This window comes from Mus musculus, chromosome 7, assembly GCF_000001635.26.
Source record: "Mus musculus strain C57BL/6J chromosome 7, GRCm38.p6 C57BL/6J".
NCBI classification, from domain to species: Eukaryota; Metazoa; Chordata; class Mammalia; order Rodentia; family Muridae; genus Mus; species Mus musculus.
Genome location: NC_000073.6, coordinates 67,607,867 through 67,630,156, shown reverse-complemented (window position 1 = coordinate 67,630,156; position 22,290 = coordinate 67,607,867). Strand labels below are relative to the sequence as shown.

The 22,290-nt window shown below is 43.2% G+C and overlaps 1 protein-coding gene across 6 annotated transcripts in view; it reads left to right on the top strand.

Annotated features, from left to right (window-relative positions):
• The window catches only part of Lrrc28 (leucine rich repeat containing 28), a 131,927-nt gene that overhangs the window by 15,180 nt on the left and 94,457 nt on the right, over positions 1-22,290 (top strand). For 5 of the 6 annotated variants that reach the window (XR_391360.4, NR_028143.1, XM_006541130.4 and 2 more), the window contains exons 3-5: positions 1,822-1,862; positions 11,046-11,083; positions 12,027-12,164. Coding sequence is in view for 3 of the 6 variants with exons in the window: in XM_006541130.4 (XP_006541193.1) it covers positions 1,822-1,862; positions 11,046-11,083; positions 12,027-12,164 (217 nt within the window). In the remaining 3 variants the exon portion in view is untranslated. The remainder of the gene's footprint in view (positions 1-1,821; positions 1,863-11,045; positions 11,084-12,026; positions 12,165-22,290) is intronic. The other variant, NR_028144.1, reaches the window with a different exon arrangement.

The window sequence follows — 22,290 nt, the reverse complement described above, 5'->3', positions numbered from 1 at the left end:
GTCCAGGGACCAAATGTTGAAGCGTTGAAGCATGGGTCTGTGATAAAGTTTTACATTACAACCTAGCAGTCCTTGCCACTTTGTGTAAAACTATCTTTATACTTGATTTTTACTTGGTTTCGCTTTTAAACTTACATACACTTGGGGGAGTATGTGCACGTGTGAGTCCTGGGGTCCAAGGAGTCCAGAAGAGGGCGTCAGAGCTCCTGGGACCAGAGCTACAGGTGGTTGTGAGTTGCCAGACAGGTTCAAGAGCAGGATAGTTTCTATTACTTCCTGTTGCTGTGATGAGAACGCTGCTGGAGCCCCAGCTGAGAACTCACACCTTGAGCTGCAAGAACGAATCCCAGAGCCAACTAGGAATGACAAATGGCTTTGAAACCTGAGCTTTGCCTCCTGTGACATACTTCCTCCAGCAAGGCCACACCTCCTAAACCTCCCAAACAATGGCACCAGCTGTGGAGGGACACCTCATTCAAGCCATCACAGGTTCTTAAGGCTGGCCAGGCCCCCAAGCACAGCTGCTTTTGTAGCCGGGTTTACAAAACCTGTTTTTATGTCTTTAGGACTACTGTTAAGGCATTGTCGGCCAATAGTTAATTTTCTAAACACCTCCTGCCCTTTTCCCTTTGCACATGTTACGTCTGTGCCCAGAAGGTGAACCAGAACTACCCCCCTTTCCACCTCATGCCAATCTCATATTCATCTTTAAGAATCCATGCCAGACCTGTTTTTGTTTTCTGAAAGCCATTCCTGGTTCTGCCATTAAAACTAGCTTACCTTTTGGTGTTTGGAGGATGTGGAATGAAAAACCCATTCTTTCTGTTTTTATAGTGTCCATCTTCATGTGCTTATAAATCTGAGCCATGTCTGTAGTTAAATACAGTTATTTACAGGAACAGCCCTCCTTTCACCCCACTCTTTTCAAGCTGTGAGTAGAATTGTAGAAGTTGTCCTTTGGAAAAGGACACCACCCCTACTCCAGCATATTTCATCTATTTCATCAGTCTGCCATCCCTCTAAGATAAAACTGTTGGATCACAGTCCTTGTTTCTCTTCATTCTCAACCTCCTTTCTCTCCGAGATCTGCCTTTCTTTAGCAGCAGGGGTGGGGAGCTGGGGATTGAGGGCTGTAACTGTGAGGCCACCATAACTAAGCAGTCCTAATAGCAGTGCCTTGCTCACACTTGGGAGGCAAGCATCCAAAATTAGGGTGCGCTCATCAGGGTAGGGTCCCCTTTTGGGGATTATAGAGTCTTGCGGGCCCTTCTCTCTGTGTAGGCTGTTGGCAGACCCTGGCATTTTTTTGTCCACAGTTGTCTCTTTGGCCCCTCAACCTCTTGGCGGTGGCCTTCTTCCTTACATGCCCTGAGAGGTGCCTGGTTTCTCTAAGGCAGCAGTTCTCAGCCTGTAGGTAGCAACCCTTTGGGGTTGAACGACCTTTTCCGGGGGGTGGGGTAGGGTGTTACCTGAGACTGTTGACAGATATTTATGTTATGATTCATAACAGTAGGAAAATCAGTTATGAAGTATCAACAGAAATAATTTAATGGTTGGGGTCACCACAACATGAGGAACTGTATTAAAGGGCCCCAGCATTGGGCAGGTTGAGGACAAATGTGATAAGGGATGCTGATTTTAACTGTTTGACTATACTAAGTGCCTTGTGATTAGTGTAAAAATGAATCCCAAACATGCTAAGTTATTATTTTCACATTCTCAAAATTTATATCCCAAGAAGATATTCTGTTATACTTAAGGGAATTAAAAATGTTAATACTTTTTAAAGATAAAATTTAATTCTGAGTTTTTGATTTTCAGCCAGAAAACCTTGCTCAGAAGCTTCCAAACCTTGTGGAACTGTGAGTGTGTTTATTCATTTTTTTTTTAAAATAAGAATGGGAACTTGAAGTGATTTGGAATAGTGGGACATATAATTTTAATTTATTCATCTGTGGTAACGTTTGGGTGTGGTTGTCATGCTGCTGCTCTGGGTAGATGGGAGGCTTTGCTAACCCCTGCAAAGGTGTGTTAGAGCCTTTAAGATGCTGACATAGCTCAGCTCAGACAATGAAGATGCTCTTCTGGGAAGTGCATGTTCCTGGGAGAATCCTACTCTTGTTATTCCTGTGTCAACCTGGATGTAGGCTCCCTGAGGGCACAGTGATGCTGGAAAACTTGGGCCTTTCCTCCACGTCTTAGTAGTGCCAGTACTTTGGAAGATTACCTTCATACTGCTACAAAACTTACCTTTTTGTTTCTGTTTTCTTGAGGTGCTGTGTGCCTTCTGTGTGCATGATAGGGAGGGCAGTGCTTGCCCACTGAGATACATCTCAGGACCCCTCAGTGCTTTTGTCAATTGTGTTTAATGTTTTGTCTGAGTGTGCACATATGTCTGTAGCGGTAGATAATCTAAAAGTCCTCTATGCTCCCTGTGAGTTCCTCTGCGGCTCTGTACCCACCCAAGAGCTCTGGATTCACAAATGAAAGATACACACACACACACACACACACACACACACACACACACAAAGCAACTTTTATATTTTAATGTGCCTGGTGTAGCTCTCGGCACTTCCAAACCTCCCCACAGCTAGCACATACTTCCTCCAGGATTCCTGAATGAACACTTTCTACATCTATATTTTATCTTTGCTGTCCTGTTTCCTTCTGGGTCTGCTTTCCCCTTGCACCTACATTTCGGCCATCTTACCCTCCTGCTCCTTCACAGCGTGGTCCGTCCTACACCCCTGTCATGCTGGACTTCCTTTTCCCTCCCTTGCATCTCCCTGCACAGCCATTGGATGCTAGCAACTTTATTTTCCAATCAGAGCCAACTGGGGTGAGCATCCCTTAGCCTTGTGCAGAACACTGCACACAGGTTTTTAGGTAACACAGTTAGCATGAGAACACAAGCCACTATGCGTGCATGCTCACCTTACTCTCTTGAAACAGGGCCTGCCACTGAACCTGTGCTCTGCTGGCTGGCTGGCCAGCAAGCTCTCAGGATCTTTCTGCCCTTGGCCTCCAGTGCTAAGGTTACAGACACACAAAGCTCTCTGTTTTATGTGGATTCTGGGTATCAAAATTCTGGTCCTTATGCTTGCAGAGCAAGCACTTTTACCACCAAAACATCTCCTAGCTTCACTTTTTGTTTTGTTTTGTTTGAGTTATGGTTTCTCTGTGTAGACCTGGCTGTTCTGGAACTCACTCTGTAGATCAGGATGGCCTCAAACTCAGAGATCTGCCTGCCTCTGCCTCCTCAGTGCTGGGATTAGAGACATGGCCACCACTGCCACACGCAGCCTGGCCACTTTTGGTTTTGAATCCGTGGTCTTTTGAGTAAGAATGTCTACTATAAGCTCACACATTTGAATGCCACGCCACCAGGGCGTGTCACTATTTGAAAAGATGAGAAGGATCAGAAGTTGGGGCCTTATTGGGGGTCGTGCATCATGGTGTCATGTTCATAGCAGTAGAATAGTCACTGAGACATAATGATTCATGTATTTGTGTTGAATTTACCCTCCTGGAAGATAAAAATTAGATAGCATATAATATTCTGTCCTAATTTGACTGTACAGAAGAAGCTGTACTCATCTCATCCTAGAAAGGCGTTTACTCCTTCCTGTCCGTTGCTCTGTTTGTTATTCTGTCTGAGTGTTGGGGAGGTAAAGGAAAGGCACCCTGCATCCATCTTTACACTGAGTCTTGGTCAGTGTCATTGTCCCGTCCTTTCATTCTGAAACTCTTCAAAGTAGCCAACGATAAAATCGAAGCTCAGGGAACACCCTCAACCTAAATGTAACCACACTCAACACTGCCGCTGGGTTTCCTCGCCTTCCTCCTGCCTGTGTAGTGTGTGCTGAGTGACAGGGGAGCGTCGTAGGTAGCTGCCACTTCCACGCCAGGACGCAGTCCATTCAGTGCTGTCTCTCTGATTTCCCTCTTAGTGAATGGACCTTCAGATCCATTGGAGGACTGTTGACTGCCACCAAGGTTCATTTCTTCATATACAAGATGACGTTAGCCACAATAAGAGTAGCTTTACATCCCGTTTTTGTATTCCACTTACTTAATCATTAGCTTATTTTCATTCCTCCGTTCATTCATTTATCTTAATGAAGTGCCCTAGCTCACTCAACATAGAATGTGGAAGAGAAGTAACGAGGACATGAAGGTTTCATTGTGTTCTTTTGTTCAGTCTTCCCACGAAGTATGGGAGCTTAGGCCTCTCTGAGGACTGAATACTTAGGCCTGGGAAAGTTCTCTTCCCTGTCTTGTCTTCAGAGTTTTGTCTTTTTAACTTCAAAGGGCCTCTCCTTTTTTTCTTCCTGTTTTGTCTTTTATTTTACTAATATTGTAGATTATACTTATCAATACTTGTACATTGAACTAATATTATAATGCTAGGATAGCTAATATTTGGTCATAGAATATAATTATTTTAATATGTTCTGGGGGTTAGGTAGTGGAATTTTACAGCTGTTTTTTAAAAGGGATATTTATTTCTCTGTAGTCTTGTGATATTTATTTTATTTTGACTTTACTTGGTGTCCTAGTATTATTAGCTTCAGAATGAGTTGGGAAGAGTTTCCCTGGCCTTTGATTTTTCTTTATCTTGTCCTTTTTATCATGAGAAATATTTGCTGGGTTTGGTAGTGGTCCCTGGCTAATGGTGGGCTGACCGACGATCAGCTTCTCTAGACTTGCTGTGTGCAGACTTATCCTAGACTGTTAGTGGTCAGCTCATGAGCAGATAGACTTTCTGTCTTTCAGACTTTCTGTGTGGGTGTTGAGACACACCTTGGCCCCTCCATTGTCAGCCACATGACTGCTTTAGCCTTCACTTCTTGCCTGTGTAGGACTTGAACTCAGCAGGTGTGAGAGCCAAAGGCCTTCTCAGATCTTAAGTTGCTCATTCTCCCAGCTCTGAACTTGCATATATCCCACATGTGCTAGTGGTCTGCTGGATTGCCAAAGCCTTCGTGGTCTGTGTATTATTTGTTATAGTTGTTTTCTACTGCTTAACAAAGCCGTGAAATTAAATGGTTGTAATTTGTTTCAGTTTAGCACTGGAGATAGTTTTTTTTTTCTCTCTCTCTTTTTCTTTCTTTAAAGTTTATACTAGGAATTTTGGACTTAACCTTGTCTATCTTGTGTGTGTGTGTGTGTGTGTGTGTGTGTATGTGTGTGTGTGTGGGGGGGGGGAGAGAGAGAGAGAGTGAGTGTGTGTGTGTGAGTGTGAGAGTGAGTGAGCACGCTTTGCCGGTCAAGTTTTTGATGCATCTCTGAGGCCAAGTGGACAGTAATTGTTTGGCAGTGTGGCTTGGAAAGCCTTCTTTCTCACCCACTTTCATCCAGGCTACTGCTTTTCAGTTTGCTTGTGAACCCTTGGCTTCCCTTAATTCTGAAGAGCCAGGCAGTGGGATATGGGACTAGCACACATGAAAAACCAGCAGAGCTCACGGCCCACCATCCGACAGTCACCAGCGTTCCTTAGAGATCTTCCCTTATCACTACAGGCCTTGGGCTAGTTTCTATAGCTTCACATACACTGCTTTTGAAAATGTTTTACAGTGTTGTCAGTGATCTTATGGAAAGAGAGATTCTTTATCATTTTACACTTCCTTGGTGTAGTAGAATTCTCTCCTGCAATAGGAACTCATCAGAGCCTAGCTTGGCCTCAGACTTTTTCTGGAGGCAGGGATGACCTTAAACTCCTAACCCTCCTGCCTCTACCTGCCAAGTGTTGAGATTACAGGCACTTACCACCATGCACAGTCACTTAATAGTCACTGTTGATGCTGCTGTCAGAGTGCCTGACAGGAACAACTTACTGCATGGTTCTCAACCCTCCCAATGCTGGTGCGACCCTTTAGTGCAGTTCCTCATCATAACCTCCATCAAAGATTTATTTTTGTTACTACTTTACAACTGTAATTTTCTACTGTAAATGAATCATAGTGTAAATATTGTTTGGAGATTTGCCAAATACTAATTTGTAATGTAGATATTTTGGAGGTTTGTCAAAGGGTTCGTGACCCACACTTGAGAACCACTGACTGAGGGGATTAGAGACTTACTTTGGTTCCCAGTTGCAGAGGGATTTCAGTGAGCAACTGGGAAGGTGGGAAGGCTAGCTCTTCACTGGAGCTAGTCGAGGCAGCTCTCACGTGGTGCAGGCAGGAGGCTGAGAAAGGGAGATGAGACCTTTAATCAGATGTCTGCCTTTGTCCAGCCCCAGCCCATGAGATGGCTCCACTCATTCAAAGCATGTCTTTCTCTGCAGTTCATTCTCATTGGAAATGCCCTCACAGTCACATCCAGCGGCATGCTGCAGTCTCTAGGGGGGTCTTAGTCAGGTGAAATTGACTATGGAGATTAGCCATCTCACCCAGCAGTGCTTCCTTCTGTTGTCGCTGTTTCTCATCACGGCCATTCTGATGTGACCATGGCCTCTATCGGTGGGGCTTCCCTTGTGTGTGTCTAATGGCTGGTGATGCTGAACCTCTTCATGCACCTGTCTGTCATGTGTGTCTTGCGTCAGTTCTTATGTGTAGGTTTTAATGGTTCCCGATGTAGTCTATAAACAGTCTTCTTCCTGGTGTTACTCATACTGTCTAGGACACAGCTCATCTCTTCATCCTTTGTTCTGTTGCATAGTAACGTTGTCTGCTTAGAAGCACTCTAGTGCATCAGCTGTGCTCTTCTGTCTGATGCTTTGATCTCAAGTGGAGACGCCTGAGACTCGGTGGTTTTCTTGTCCTTCCCTGAAGTCACGCTTTTGTTGTTGTAGTCCCAGGATTAGGGATCTTGGTTGTTAATATGTCTGTCTTTTGGCATTTGGAGGCGTTCATTCCCTCTAGCTTGCAGTTCATCAGGACACGTCTCTTGCTTTTCTATTTAATTTTTTGTATGTAAGATGGACTTTTTTGTTCTCTTGATCTAGTCTGAGGAGTTTCCTTTTAAAACGAAATTAATTTATTTTTGTGGTGGTGGTGCTGAGTAAGTAACTCTGCCTTCTGTGGAGCTCTGCTCAGCCCCAGGAGCCTCCATCTTTTCACTCCACTTTGTAGGAACTAGAACTCCATGCTCTTGTTTTCTTTGTGTGTTCTGAGCTTCTGGGGTTTATTTTCTTCTTTGGGTAACTCCAGACATTGGTGCAGCACATGTTTTTATCCCTCTGCTTGGTCTTTGGCCCTGACCTGTGAGACTCTTGCCTGCTCATCAGACTGTCAGGTGCATCCCATAATGGGCAGGACAGCTCTTTTTCAGTGTCTTTCGTGTTGTGCTTCAGTTTTGATAAACTATTTTTCTGCCCTTGAGGTAAGTTACTATGTTAATTTCATCCAGTGATTTTATATATTATATATTCTCATTTTATATATAGGTATCTTTGATCTATAGACATTTCATTTTCTTTAAATTTTATAGTTCTTACAATGTTCATAATTTTCATCTAGCTTCCTGACTGTGGTCACTATAATTATTTAAATGTCCTTATTTGCTAATCACTTGCTTAGTGGGTTTATTTGTATTGATTTTTTTTCTTCCAGTTTGGGGTTGTTTTCATCACTTGGATGGTGAGTTTTATAAATCTTACATAGTAATGTATTTTCTTTTCTTTTTTGTTTTTGCTGTGTTTGCTGGCATTTGTGTTTGGTTCTTATATGGTTTGCTTAGACTAGGAGCAATCTCAGATCTAAGGATAGGTTAGCTCTCTTGCAAAGGCCTCTCTAGGCTTTCTCTGGTTGGCCTGGGTAAGGGCAGGGCTTGGCAGTGCACTGGAATGTATGCCTCTTGGTCCAGAGAGCTTTGTGTGCTGTTCAGCTGATAGCTTTTCTCCTGTTTTGGTTGTTTGCCTGGTTGTTGTTTGTTTGTTTTGTTTTGCCCTGTTTCTCTTATGCATGTGCGTTTTATTGAATTCAGCAAAGGGTTATGGGATCTTTTAAGTTACTGGAGCTGTTTTTCGGGGGTGGGGAGTCGGGGAGTAGTTCCATTGTTTCCTGAAGCCATTCCCCTTGGCTGCTAACTGCTTCAGTCCTGATAGAGGCCCCATAACCTAGGAATTCTCTTCCTATTCCATAGTTCAGAATCTCCCTACTTGCCTTGCTAGTTCTTTTTTTTTTTTTTTTTGGAAATATAGTCTTTGTCACCTGTTGTCACTGTCTGAAAATAGTTGTTTCATAGATCCCATCTGGCTTTCCCTTGTTTATAGCAGGCAGGTCAGTCTGGTCCCTGTTACTCATTATGTCTAGAAGTGGAAGTCCTGTTCCTTCAATTAAGAAGAGAGCTTTTTACTGTAGTGTATGTTTCATGGTTACAGGGAAGTTGTAAAGATAGCACAGGCTGTTCTGGTATACCCCTCACCCCGTTTCCCCTGGGTTAACATGAGTTCCATGGGACATTTGTCAACACTAAAACATTGATGTTAACATAGTGAATAACACTTTGTTTCAGTTGATTATAAAATAACACAAAAAGACCAAGTCATTTGCCAAAGTGACTGTACCCTTAAGTGGTATGTGTACTAGTATGAATTTGATTTCTGGCCGTATTTCAGCAAAATATGAAAACTAGCTCCATACATCCGTCCTCTAGTCCCCCAGACACGGGCCATCATGCTCTTTTGTGACTGTATGTGACTATGAAGGTTCAATAAAGGCAGTGGGGTGCTCTGGGGGACCTGTCACCCAGTTACTAAGAAAGGGCTTGCTGCCTGTTCCACGTGGACTCTCAGTTTGTTGTCTCCTAAAATGATTTGTGGAATTGGGATTGCATTGTACTTAGTGCACAAATGAGTGATCTTTTGGAGACCCTGATAGTTCCAATGTGTAGTTAGGATCAGGAACACTCTAGTGGTATATAGCATCTTTATTTTAATATAGACACATTAGTGTATTAAAATGTGTTGTTAAGTTTCAGTCATAATAATGGGTACTCTTTTTTTTTTGTGATTTTTATGTGATGGCATCTGTTCATATTTACATACTGTAGTGAGTGTACCTGCACATTGATTTACAGTTTTTTGGCACAAATGACCTTGAACAAGAATGTTTCCAAAGGAGCTGGGCATGGTGGCATACGCCTTTAATCCCAGCACTCGGGAGGCAGAGGCAGGCGGATTTCTGAGCTCGAGGCCAGCCTGGTCTACAAAGTGAGTTCCAGGACAGCCAGGGCTATACAGAGAAACCCTGTCTCGAAAAACCAAAAAAAAAGAATGTTTCCAAAGTATTGAGTTCAAAATGTGTAATCAATTCATATACACAGAGTGAAGAATGAGTTTTAGAGTGCACACTTGGTTAAATTGTGTCACATAGTTATCAAGTGAAGGCTTACTTCCTGGCAAACACAGAAGCCAGTCCTATGACTGCAGCTTTTGCCAAAAGAAAAGGCTTTGTTGCTTGATTGACTGTCAAGAAGAGCAGACACTCTAGGCTCAGGTCTCTCCTCTGTCAGCCAGTGGTGATGGAACATGGAAGGAAGGAGAGGGAATGCTTGGTGGCCAAGTGGCATGGCAGGGGTGCTTGTTTCTCCTCAGCTTTCCTTGTCTTCTCCTGAGGATGTGATCTTGTCAGACAGCCTGGTCGCTTCTCTTCATAGTATCTTTTGAAAAGCTGGTTTCAAACCTTAGAGTCATTAGTGAAAAGCCCTTAGGTATTTCCTGGAAGAAAAAAATCTCACATCTGAGTGTGTCTGGTCTTAGCTGATTTCAGAACCCACAGGTTAACATTCTGTACAGCACTGGTTTAATTCGGCATAAAAAAAGCCTTCACAATTTTTCTGCTTTTATAATTCTGTTCTTACTGACATTTTAGCACTCACTAAAGATAGTCAAAACATGAAAGAAAATTTCTAAGTTATATTTTAAAATACTTTGGGGATTTATTTTTTTACCTACAATAAATTGGCTGGTTTGAAATCAAGTGTTCTAAAATCGAGTTGTCCTACCTCACAAGAAAATCAGTTTTATTACTGATTTTATTTTTACTGTACGATCTCTGGCAGTCATGGCATGTAGCTCTGAATATATATAGTTTCAGATGGTACCTGGAGTCCCCACCAGAGTGTGCCAAAGATGCTTCAGTGGGAAAGTGTTGATGACTTAGACAAGCCTGGACTTGTAGGTCTTTTTAAAGAAGACTTCTGCTGCTGAGAAGTCAGATTTCTGTGTCTTGGCATCTGAGTATTTCTGCGGAGACGTTAGTGAACATCTAATCTCTATTCTTGGGTTACAGTAAGCATGCCAACTAGAGACATCTTTAAGAGTTTTCTGTTTGTTTTGTTTTAAAGATTATTTTGTTTGGGTATTTTCCCTGCAAGTATGTACGTGCCATATGCACACCTAGGGCCTGTGTAGTGAAGAAAAGGGTGCTTGTTTTCTGGAATTGGAATTATAGACGGTTAGGAGGCACCAAGTGGGTGCTGGGACCCTGTAAGAACAAGTGCTCTCTCTTAATGGCTAGCTGAGCCAGTTAGAATTGTCTTCAGTCCACTTTTACTGTTTAGAAACTAAAACTGATCTTTCCTTTTACACAATAGGTATTGATTTTTCTTTACACAGTAAATATATTTCTGAAAACCTAAATAATTTAATGAACTAGATGTACTAGTAATTTTAAAAAAGATTTATTTATTTACTATATATAGTGTGTTCTGCCTACATGTATGCTTGCACACCAAAAGAGGGCCTTACATCTAACTGAAGGTGGTTATAAAATATCACATGGTGTTGCTGAGAATTGAACGGGAATCTGGAGTAACCTCTGAGCCGTCTCTCCAGCCTATGGAACTAGAAATTTTTTAATGAGGTTAAATACCTTATGATTTTTTTATATTAATGATTTTAAAATGACTAAATCAGAAGATATATTTAATATTTGTTATTTAGCATATTACTCTCAAAGCATTAGCTGTTGTTATGTCTGTGTGTTTTGGAAGTTTTGCTTATATTTGATAAGTTTTCAAACAGAGCTTGTATTAGCTGGTTATCTGACAAAATACTGAATAATGACAGCAACTTTCCCCTCCTTTTGTCACAGGTACCTTCACTCAAATAACATAGTTGTGGTTCCAGAAGGTAAGCATACTTATAATTCTTAGTTTGAAAACAGTGTCATTTATATTTTGCTTTATAAAAATTTGATGAGCCCCGGACCCTGTCTTTCTATCTCTAGCTCCTTAAACCTATTTTGGTTGGTAAGTTAGGGAATTTTAATTTAAAGGACTTTCAATTTATTTGCTTTAAAATGTAAGTCCAGCTAAGACAGATTAAATGGAGACATCTAATAAGACAATAAATGGCCAGGAAAATTACTAGACAAACTGCTGTTGGGAAATAGTAAACTAAGTACTTGGTGCAATTAACTAAGAATTTAGTTACATATAAAATAATAGATTCTTTAAAATTCTTATGGGGGGGTGTTGTGGGGAGGGAGTGTGTGGGAAGAGGGTAGCAGAGGACCACTTTGTAACTTGTTCCTCAGATGTCTTTTTTTTGAGGGAAATCTCCCCTGGTCTGGTACTCACCAAGCAGGGTCAACCTAGACCCTCTCTGCGCCCCCAGCTCTGGTTGCAGGCATGTGCTGCTGCGTCCCCAGCTCTGGTTACAGGCATGTGCTGCAGAGCTTTTTAAATGTAGGGTTTTAGGGTCTGGGCTCAGGTTTCCTTGCTGGCAAGACAAGCACTTAAGCAGCTGAGCCACTTCCCAGACCCTGCTCTTAGTGATGCCATCTGAGGTGGGCTCCTGTGTCTCCCTGCTGGCTTCAAACTACTCTCCTGCTTCAGCCTCCCAGGACCACCCCAGCTGGGTTCATCTTCAAATTCTTTATTTAGTCGCACATTCCCCCATTGTGTTAATGTTTTTACTTGTTCTTAAGTTAATTTTATCTCAAGAGATGCTTTCCACTTTAATAACTTCATTTTCAAGTCCTGTGAGTGAAAGACAGAGTCAAGAGCGAAGCGTTCGCCTAGGAACACTGAGTCACACTCATTCTGCTTCTCCCTTCCTTTTCTCCCTGAAGCCATCGGGTCCCTCGTGAAACTCCAGTGTCTGGATCTCAGTGACAATGCCTTAGAGATCGTTTGCCCAGAAATCGGTGGTCTGAGAGCGTTGCGTCATCTTCGATTAGCTAATAACCAGCTACAGTTCCTACCTCCAGGTAACCCTGACTGTATAGTTTCTGTGTGTCCGGAATCTGTTTTCAGTACCGTGCACACCAGCAGCTGGTGTTAGATGTATTTACAAGTATCTGTTTAAGGATGGAACGAAGGACTGTAGGTGAAACCTGACCAAGCGTTCTGAGAACCCGGTGTAAATGTGAGAGGATAGTGTGTGTGTGTTTTGGGGCCACTGCTGGGGTTTTGATGAGTGTCCGCTCATCACTCTTCTCACTGCTGGGCAAGGTGATTGTGTGAAGAGCTGTTGGCTCTGAATTTCACATCAAAGAATGTGAGTAAATTTGGACGCTTAAGGTGTCTTTTTGTAAAAATAGTATTAATTAAAAACTTAAATAATATTTAACCTCATACTGCTACCAACTATATTCAATGCAGGAACTTTCAGGTCAGTGAAGAACATTATTTTGCAGGGTTTGATCATTCCAACTTCCAAGTTCTCTGTTTAAACATCCAGCGAGTTAGATGCTCTTTTTGAAGATTGCCCAGAAAATGTCGCAACAGGGATAGTTTTCGTGTTTGATGCTAACACATGTGTAATAGGGTGCTGGAAATGTAGTTCAGTTGGTAGAGTGCTTGCCGAGCATGTATGAAGCCCTGGATTTAGCCTCCAGCACTGTATAAACCAGATAAGGTAATACAGGAAGATCAGAAGTTCAAGGTTGGCCTCAGCTCCTTGGTGGGTTCAAGGCCAGCCTAAGATACAAGAGACCCTGCCTCAAAATTCAAACAAAAGAATGAAATGCATGAATCAAATGCTTGCAAACCCTGCTTATATACATATAAAGACACAGCACTTCTGCTCCATATGGTTGTTCTGCTCTTTGTTCTTTGCTGTGTATCACATTTTGTGGTGGAATGTGGTCATTTCCGTCCGGTGCATTCCCAGAAGTTAATGGTGTTTTTCTAACATCATTCGACTGCCTCTTACTAACCACTGAAGGTATTTATTTCCTGACTGCTTTCATATAACTTGTTTTATCTACACTTCTGTTCCGCAGGAATTCAGGCATGCTTTTTTTTTTTCTTTTTCTTTTTTTTCTTTTTTTTTTTAGTTTCCCAGCTTTGTTTCTGTCCTATGCACTTGGCTGTCCCTGTTTTGAGTGATATTTTATTCTGCAGCAACTGGGTGTCTTGAATAGGAGCTTTTAGGTGAGCCATGAGTAGGTTGTTTTGTTTTGTTCTGTTTTGAGATAGGGTCTCACTCACTGTGTAGCCCTGGGTGTCCTGGAACTCCCACAGCTCTACCTGTCTCTGCCTCCCGAGTACTGAGAAGACAGGTCTGTGCCACCACGTCTGGCCAAGAGTAGTTGGTCGTCTTCCTAGGCACTCTGTGTAGCTCTGGACAGGCCTCCTACTTCCTTGCCCCACGTGCATACATCTCATTGGGAGGTCATTTCAAATATTGGATTGTATTGGGAACAAGTCTAAACATCTCCCTGATGATGGGCTGTGTTTTGAGATATAGTATGAAGCAAAGAAATGGGGGAGTCTCTCCTGTTGTTGCTCTTCATCTGTAGACACTGGCTGATATGTGTTGGTAGCCCCTCCTACATAGAGACTCCATCCTGTTCTGTAGCTGATTTTTATGCTATATTCCCTCAAAAGGCTTCCCATTTTACTGTGGTGGTTTGTCTGTCTGGTATGTGTATGCATATGGGCTGCCATGTGCGTGCATGCATGTGTGTGTGTGTGTGTGTGTGTGTGTGTGTGTGTGTGTGCACGCACGTGTGTCCTTGAAATACCTTTGAAAACAATGTCATAGCCACTAATTGAGAAAAAGTATTCAGGATATAAATTAGCACAGGACACATATAAAAGGCCATAAGGGTAGCCCGAGCTCTCGAGAACTGCTCTGAAGAGTGTACACAGTTGGACTCTGCATGTCCAAATTGCTGTGAGGCTCAGTGCTATATCAGTGTCTGAAACTTACCATGACTTAGAAGAGTGGTTCTAAAACTTGTTCTTCCTCTGTTGGATTGCGGAGTCCTGCTGTTGTCTGCTTCTGTGTCTGCCTCCTCTCGGCATTCCCCTGCTCCAGTTGTGGGTGGCTGATGGAAGCAGGAGCAATGCTTTCCTAGGAAGTTTGGAAGAGACAGGGTGGGGTGTGCGTGGCGGATTGTGAAAGTTGATCTGCCTCATTTTCTGGATTATTACACTGTACTGTGATAACCTTCTCAGGTACTAGGTCAGACGTGTTAGAGTAAAAGAAAAGTGAACATTAAGCATCCAGTAGGTTGAGGCATCTTGCCCTCCTTCAGTATCCTGCCTCCTGGCTCTGTTCTTGAGGGTCATAGGCTTTCTACTTGAGCTAGTTCTAGCTGGGTGGTGTGTGTGAGCTGCAGCCAACTGCTGCACAGTGCCTGTGCCTCCAAGGCTCAGACTGCTTGTGTGACACACTGATCATGTCTCTCAGCTCCGGAGCCTGTTGCGCACCATACTGTCCTGCTAGTGGTTGGGAAGTCAGTCATAGCATCAGTCATAGCATTGCTAGCAGGTCCCTGTTTGGCCAGGGGCGTTTTCTGTCACCTTTTGACCTTCTATAATATGCCTGTTACTCCTCTTTTGGTCCCACTTGACTGTAATAATACTGCACAGGATATAGAGAATAGTAGACAGATAGGGAGACGGCATGGGAAGGAACTATGCAACTCTCCTGATGACTGACCTGACTCTGCGTAAGTGGGATGTCATAAAGCCATGTTGCGTGTTCTTTGTGTTTCTTTTGTAAATTAAAATCATGAACATATTGTTATTGTACATATGCATATTTCTATGAATGAATGAAGTCTGTTTAAACATTTCATTATTCTTATGTGAGAATATGATATTTGGGTATGTGGGGTGTGCTGTGGGGTGAGCCATGGCGCATGTGTGGAAGTTGGGACAGGTTTGTGAAGTCGGTTCTGTCCTAACCCTTTATGCGTGTTCCAGAGACAGACAACAGCCACCAGGCTTCTGCAGTAACCACTCTTAGCTGCTGAGTCAAATCATTGGCCCTATTACTGTACATTAATTATACATAATAATAGACTTCTCTGTGACTTTTGTCTTTTCGTTAGCCACAGGTTTGATTGAGATATTCCTTTCATATAGATCATATGTTCTTATTGCCCGCCCTCTGCCTCCCACGGTGCTTGTCTCCCTCCTACCCTCAGAGTGGTCCTTTCAGGTTCCATACTGCTACCCTCTCTCGTTCTTAAGTGTGCTCCCTGGATGTGGCTTCTTCCATTGCGAATGATTTGGGGTAGCATTCCTGCTGTTCATTGAGTAGATGTTCTTGCATACATCGGTACTTACTTTTATTTCAAAGCAGTGTTCTATTGCGTAAGTACCCAGTTCCTCCTAGTGAGCATATAGGCTTAAAAATGGTGACGTCCATACAGATAAAGCTAAGAAAACCCAGTGGAACAAGGCTTTTTGTGGACATGCCTTTTTTGTTTCTTTGGGGCAAAATATCTCAAGAATGAAAGTTGTTGCTTCACAGGGCAAATGTACATTTAACTTTATAAGACACTTCCTAGCAGTCTTCGGAGAGACCAGCTCAGTCCTTACCCTTGGGCAGGACAGAGCAGGCTCCTGGCCCCGCCTCCTAGTGTGGTCCTCTCGGCCTCTCCTGCTTATTTTTAGCAGTGCTACTGGGTATAAAAATAGTCCCTTTATTTTGAATTTAGTTTGTATTTTCCTCTTGCCTGAGAGTGACAAGTACCTTGTCGTGTGTTTACAGGCTATTTAGAACCTTTCCTTTGATTTGCAGGAGACCGCTTCCTGTTTTACATGCTGGTGGCTGGCTTTTTCAATTGCTGAGAGATTTCCATCACCAGAGCTGCCCCTGGCCCCTATCCCATGAGGGTTCTTCCTGTGTCCCACTGTGGCCTTATTTGCTTCTCTATACTCGCTTCCCAGAAATTTATCTTGGCTTTCTTATTATCTCCATCCCCCAGTTTTCCCTAGCTGAAAGCCTCCAGTACCTTGGGAAAATTGCATCAGCATGTGTGTGTGTGTGTGTGTGTGTGTGTGTGTGTGTGTGTGTGTGTGTGTGCGCGCGCGCACAAGCTACCTTTCACAGCTGAACTGATTTCTCATTAGCTTTTGTCTAGGACAGATTCCTTTCCTCCCTTTCTTTCAATCAGGGCATAGCAACTGGGGTCCTCTTTTCTTTTAAAGTAGGTTTGTCCCTTATTAAAGTTGGCTTAGGATAGATAATTGTGACCTCTGGGCCAATGGGTTTTAGGAATGATGATTATGTGGCATAACCACCTGTGTTGGTTGTTATAGGAGAATGGTGATCTCATGGCTTTTCTATTTTTATTTTTTTCTCTTTATTACTTTATAATCACGTACATGAGTGTTTTGCCTCCATGTATGTCTATGCACCACATGAATGTCATGACTGTGGAAGCCATAAGAAGGAATTTCCTAGGCTGGAATGATGGCTGTGAGCGACCATGTGAGAGCCAAGGTTAGAATGCAGGTCCTGTAGAGCAGCCAGTGCTCATAACTGCTGAGCCATCGATCCGGCACCTTCCTAATTTTATCTTGCAGTTAAGTGCACATGTGTGTCTGTGTGACGGTGTGACCATATGATCGCAGGCACCAATGGAGTCAGAAGAAGCCGTCAGACTCCCTGGAGCTAGAGTTATAGGTGATTGCATAATTGCAGGCTACCTAATTATGCATGCCAGGAATTGCATTTGTATCATTTGTAAGAGCACTACATGCCTTAAGCTGCTGAGCCATCTCTCTAGCCCAAGCTTTACATTTTTTTATTTTTTTAAAAAATAAAAAATGTGTGTGTGTGTGTGTTTGTGTGAGCGTGAGTGTACGCGTGCTTACCAAAGCACATGTATGATGGTCAGAGGACAACTTGAAGTTGGTTTTTTCCTTCCATTTGTGGGTCCTGGACATCAAATTCATGTCACCAGACTTGCTGGCAAGCACCTTTACCCAGGGAGCCATCTTGCCATCCAAAGGTCTGTGTTTTTGAAGTTGCCCTTCCTACAACTGACTACCATAGGTTGTGCTTCTTCTGTGCTCCCTATCCATTTTATTTCGGGTTGCCTGCACACGCTTCAGTGTTGTATTTATTTCCTGTATAGCTTTTCTCTATGCACCCTTAACACTCGAGACACATGTGCCGTTGTGTCAAGGGGACCTGACAGTAGCATAGTCCCATGTGCATCCTTCCTTGGTGCTCTTAGGTCGGTTAGATTTTCTCTGTAGATTAACATGCACATATGCTCGTCATTCTCTTCCCTAGAGACTTCTGCTGTGTGCACTTCTCCTCAGCTCGAGCGGAGGCTCCCTTCACTATTTCTTGTAATGCAGTTCTACACAGGGACAGGGAGCCAACTTGGGGGTTATTTGCTTTTGGTTTAGGAATTCTGAGTTGGCTAGATTTCTTTCTCTAAGGGTGACTCTCCATTTCCCTGCCCTCCATTGTGTGTGGTAAAAGTCTGTCCTCATGCCGTCCATTCGTTCCCACACCTCTAATGGCTTTCACTATTGCTGTAGGAAGGTGGTTCTCATTATCTTGGTATCACTGTTTTATCTATGATGTGGCTTGATGTATGTTTTAAAAATAATTATCTCTGTCTTTTTTTCCCCCAGCATTGAAAGTTGTCTGTCATTTCTTCAAATATTTTTCTGCATCACATTCTCTTTGTGGAACTTGTTACATGTTAAATTAGTTGGTATTTTTCTACATCTCACTACAACTTTGTTCTTTGTTGTTGATACATTGTTTATTTAATGTCTTAGCTGAAATAGAATTGTATCACTTTTCCCCATTCTTTCCTCACAGCCCCCCCATCCCCTCTCAAGGGGGACGTGGTAGTCTCACTCTCTCTCTCTCTCTCTCTCTCTAATACACACATATTTACATAACTACAACCCATCAGACCCATTTTGTTGATGATGTGCTTGTAGGTTTCAAGGTTGATCACTGCATTGGCCAACAGATAAGGGGCATTCCCAAGAGGGGCTAATTCCCCTTCTCTCAAATTGCCTGCGGTTCTTTGTTTATGGTGAGACCTCGTGAACTTTTCCCCATGATCATGTCCGTTGATATTGCCTTTGTTCAGATCTTGTCTAGGCAGCCATTTCTAGGAGAAACTGTTTCACAGCAGGCTTTGTGTAGTTATGATTCGTTCACTATTTCTGCTCCCTCTTCTTTAATGTTCCCTGAGTTGTTATGCAGGTGTATCTGTCGGGCTGGGATCCCCATGATCTGTTGCTCTCTGGATTGTATCCACTTGTGGTTTTCTGTGATGGTTTCTACTTGCTGGAAAGAGAAGCTTCTTTGATAGTGGTGCAAGGGTCCATGGTTCTCTGAAGAATGATACCGCGGATTCAGGTGGTACGTATGCAAAGAGTGTTTTATTCTGCAGAAGTCCAGCATGCTGGGGTCGCCCATAACCAAGATAGAGAGACAAGCAAGTGAGCTCACAGGCCTGATGTCCCGGGCAGAGGAGCTTTATCTTACTGTATCTCTAGGCATTCCCGAGCCATTATTGGGGCATGAAGGCTGGAGCCTGGGTTTTTCTAATAGTAACTGGCTTGCCTGGGCTTGCTGGACTTGCCCAGTTCTTAGGCCTCGTCTCCTTAGCTGCCAATATGAAGTCTGTCATGGAATCAGCCTGGCCTTCTCAGTTGCCACTTTATTTATTATTTTTAAACCTCTTGTAAAAATTGAGTGGCATGTATCAGCCTGTCTTCTCCTCCTGACTACACTCCGTAGCCTGCTGTTCTGCTCCTCTCCTTTAGTCCATGGAGATGCTAAAGGGAAAACTGCCATGGCTGATAAGCAACAAGTTTGTCTCTTGGGATTCTGGAGGCTGTGAAGTCTAAAATTCAAGTGCTGCGGATTCAGTGTCCGGGAAGGCTGCTCCCTAGTCTACAGGCAGAATGGCGTCTTCTTGCCACCTTCTCTTGATTGAAGAGCAAGAGTCTCTGAGGTCTGATCCCTGTGTGAGGCCATCATCCTCCAAAGCTAGTGTCTTCCTAAGGCTCCCTTTCTGGTGCCGTCACATTGGTGAATAGGTTTCGACATGAAATTTAACAGATGTGAGCGTTGAGACCTTGGTCCATTTTTCACCTTTTTTGCAGGTTTTCTTCTTAGGTTCCCTTTTTTTTTTAATATATATTTTTATTAGGTATTTTCCTCATTTACATTTCCAATGCTATCCCAAAAGTCCCCCATACCCTCCGCCTCACCCCCCACCCACCCACTCCCACTTTGGCCCTGGCGTTCCCCTGTACTGGGGCATATAAAGTTTGCAAGTCCAATGGGCCTCTCTTTCCAGTGATGGCCGACTAGGCCATCTTCTGCTACATATGCAGCTAGAGTCAAGAGCTCCGGGGTACTGGTTAGTTCATAATGTTGTTCTACCTATAGGGTTGCAGATCTCTTTAGCTCCTTGGGTACTTTCTCTAACTCCTCCATTGGGAGCCCTGTGATCCATCCAATAGCTGACTGTGAGCATCCACTTCTGTGTTTGCTAGGCCCCGGCATAGTCTCACAAGAGAGAGCTCTATCTGGGTCCTTTCAGCAAAATCTTGCTAGTGTATGCAATGGTGTCAGCGTTTGGAAGCTGATTATGGGATGGATCCCCAGATATGGCAGTCTCTAGATGGTCCATCCTTTCCTCACAGCTCCAAACTTTGTCTCTGTAACTCCTTCCATGGGTGTTTTGTTCCCAATTCTAAGAAGGGGCAAAGTGTCCACACTTTGGTTTTCGTTCTTCTTGAGTTTCATGCGTTTAGCAAATTGTATCTTATATCTTGGGTATACTAAGTTTCTGGGCTAATATCCACTTATCAGTGAGTACATATTGTGTGAGTTCCTTTGTGATTGGGTTACCTCAATCAGGATGATGCCCTCCAGGTCCATCCATTTGCCTAGGAATTAGGTTCCCTTTTCTTTCTTTCGTTTTGGTTTTTTCGAGACAGGGTTTTTCTGTATAGCCCTGGCTGTCCTGGAACTCACTTTATAGACCAGACTGGCCTTGAACTCAAAAAATCCGCCTGCCTCTGACTCCCGAGTGCTGGGATTAAAGGTGTGCAATGCCACCGCACGGCAGGTTCCCTTTTCTGCATTTCCCAGGAGTTTTGTTTGCCTGGAATTCTGCTCTCTGTCTCTTGAGCTTTGGGATTCTGAGTGGTTTGTGTTTCACTTTCTTGTTCCATGGCCTGGAACATGCTGCTTGACTGCAAGCTGGGCCCACTGTGGGCCTCACCTCCTGTTTCTCTTGCCCCAAGGATTATAGTTTAGTAGTACATGGTCTTTGCTTCCCACCCTGTCCCCGCTGATGCCTTTTGCTTAGTTGTATTGTGGTTTTATGGGAAGTGAGTTCCTTTTCGGTTTTCCCGCCGTGCCTGCCGTCAAAAATTCTGTTTGATTTTGTTTGATTTCTCATGTTTGCTTACCTTCAATCGTGTGTATTCTTAAGTTTGTAACACTTTAAAAACTATTACTTTTCTATGATCCCTGCATCAAAACTATAACATTATTTGCTTTTTAACAAATCTAATTTCCTCTAGTTGGTTTTTCTAACTTTATGATACAAAGTCACGTATATTATGAAGAGAAACACTACACAAGTATAAATAAAGTATTATTGGGGAAGAGCCCCCATCAGTGCAGGTACACTGCCAAATACTTCATTGCGTAAAGACCACAAAGGCCCATGACACTGGACAAACAGAAAAACTAGCTAATCCTTCAGGCAAACATATTTGGTACTATTGTGACCATCAGTTCTAGAACTCCCATGGGAGAAGGTTATAGTGACAAACAACATAAAGCAACCAGGAGCCTTGAAAAGATATTGCTCACATCTGGTTTATAAATCAGGTTTTTTTTTTTTTTTTTTTTGCTTTAATCCTTAAAAAGCTGTTTTGCATACCAAAAAAGGAAGGGCTTTTTTGCTCAAATTAAAAACATGAACGGATTGTACTTTGGTGGCTAAAAGCATGTACAAGCACAGAGCTGTGCCCTTCATGCATCCAGCACACAGAGCTATGCTTCTCATGAAACCAGCACACACAGGGCTGTGCCCGGTATGTAACCACACACAGTATGGTTTGTTTGTTTGTTTGTTTTTTTCATGTAACCACAGAGCTGTGCCCTTCATCTAACCAGTGAGGTTTTTTTTTTTCTTTCTGAAAGTCATCCTTCAAATGTGATTTCTTTTTCTTAAAGTAATTTTTCCCAGTTGCCCCTGTTGCTTCACTGAGCTGAGGCTTAGTACCTCTTCTTAAGATGATCATGTTGGTACCGAAGCAGCTTCTAACTCTGCTCACTGGTCTCTGTGGAGGGAGAGGATCAGCCTTTTATAGAAGGCCCAGTGCTTTGGGCTCCCTGCTTCTTGCTACTCTTGTTTGTTGAGTTTTATTGACACAGAGTAACCAACTGTGGCACAGGCTGATAAATTGGAGCAGGTGCTACATGGGTCTGGCTTCTCCCCAGTAGTTGTAACCCTGGTTGCAGGGGCTCGGATTCCCTGCACTAATTAACTTTGCTAAGATGTTAGGTGGCTGAGGAACGGAACACTGGCTTCCTTCATTATCTGTTTCATTGAGCTCACCTTTCAGCTTCTTAGCAATCAATTCAAAGGCAGAGCTCTTTGAAATCTCAAAACACAAAGCCTGCTGTGCCCCAGTGATCTAGTCTCTTTACCCCATATTACTCTCCTTCCGTAAACTGTATATCATCCCAGGTAATGGGGTTTCCCCTTCCCCCATCATTTTGTTGTTGAAAACACAGCTGAGAAATGGTTCCCCTGTAAAGCACTCCTCCAGTGTCACCAACACTGTATGTGTGGCTGATGCTGGACAGCTGACTTGAGAGGCTGTTTCTGTTGCTTAAGCAGACATGCGAGTTAGATCAATCATGCTAGGGAAAGTGGGCGAGACAGCATAGAATGGAATCTGGACTCAGGCTTCTAAAGAAGAGACTGGAGAGAGAAGAACTGGCTATATTACGCTAGCTAGTTATTATTTCAGTAGAGAGCCAAAGAAAAGCTGCCTATTTTGACAATAGCAGTAGGGGCAATGACTGGCAGTCTTTCCCAGCTTGCCAGAGTGACCACCTAACAAGTTGTCTGCCTT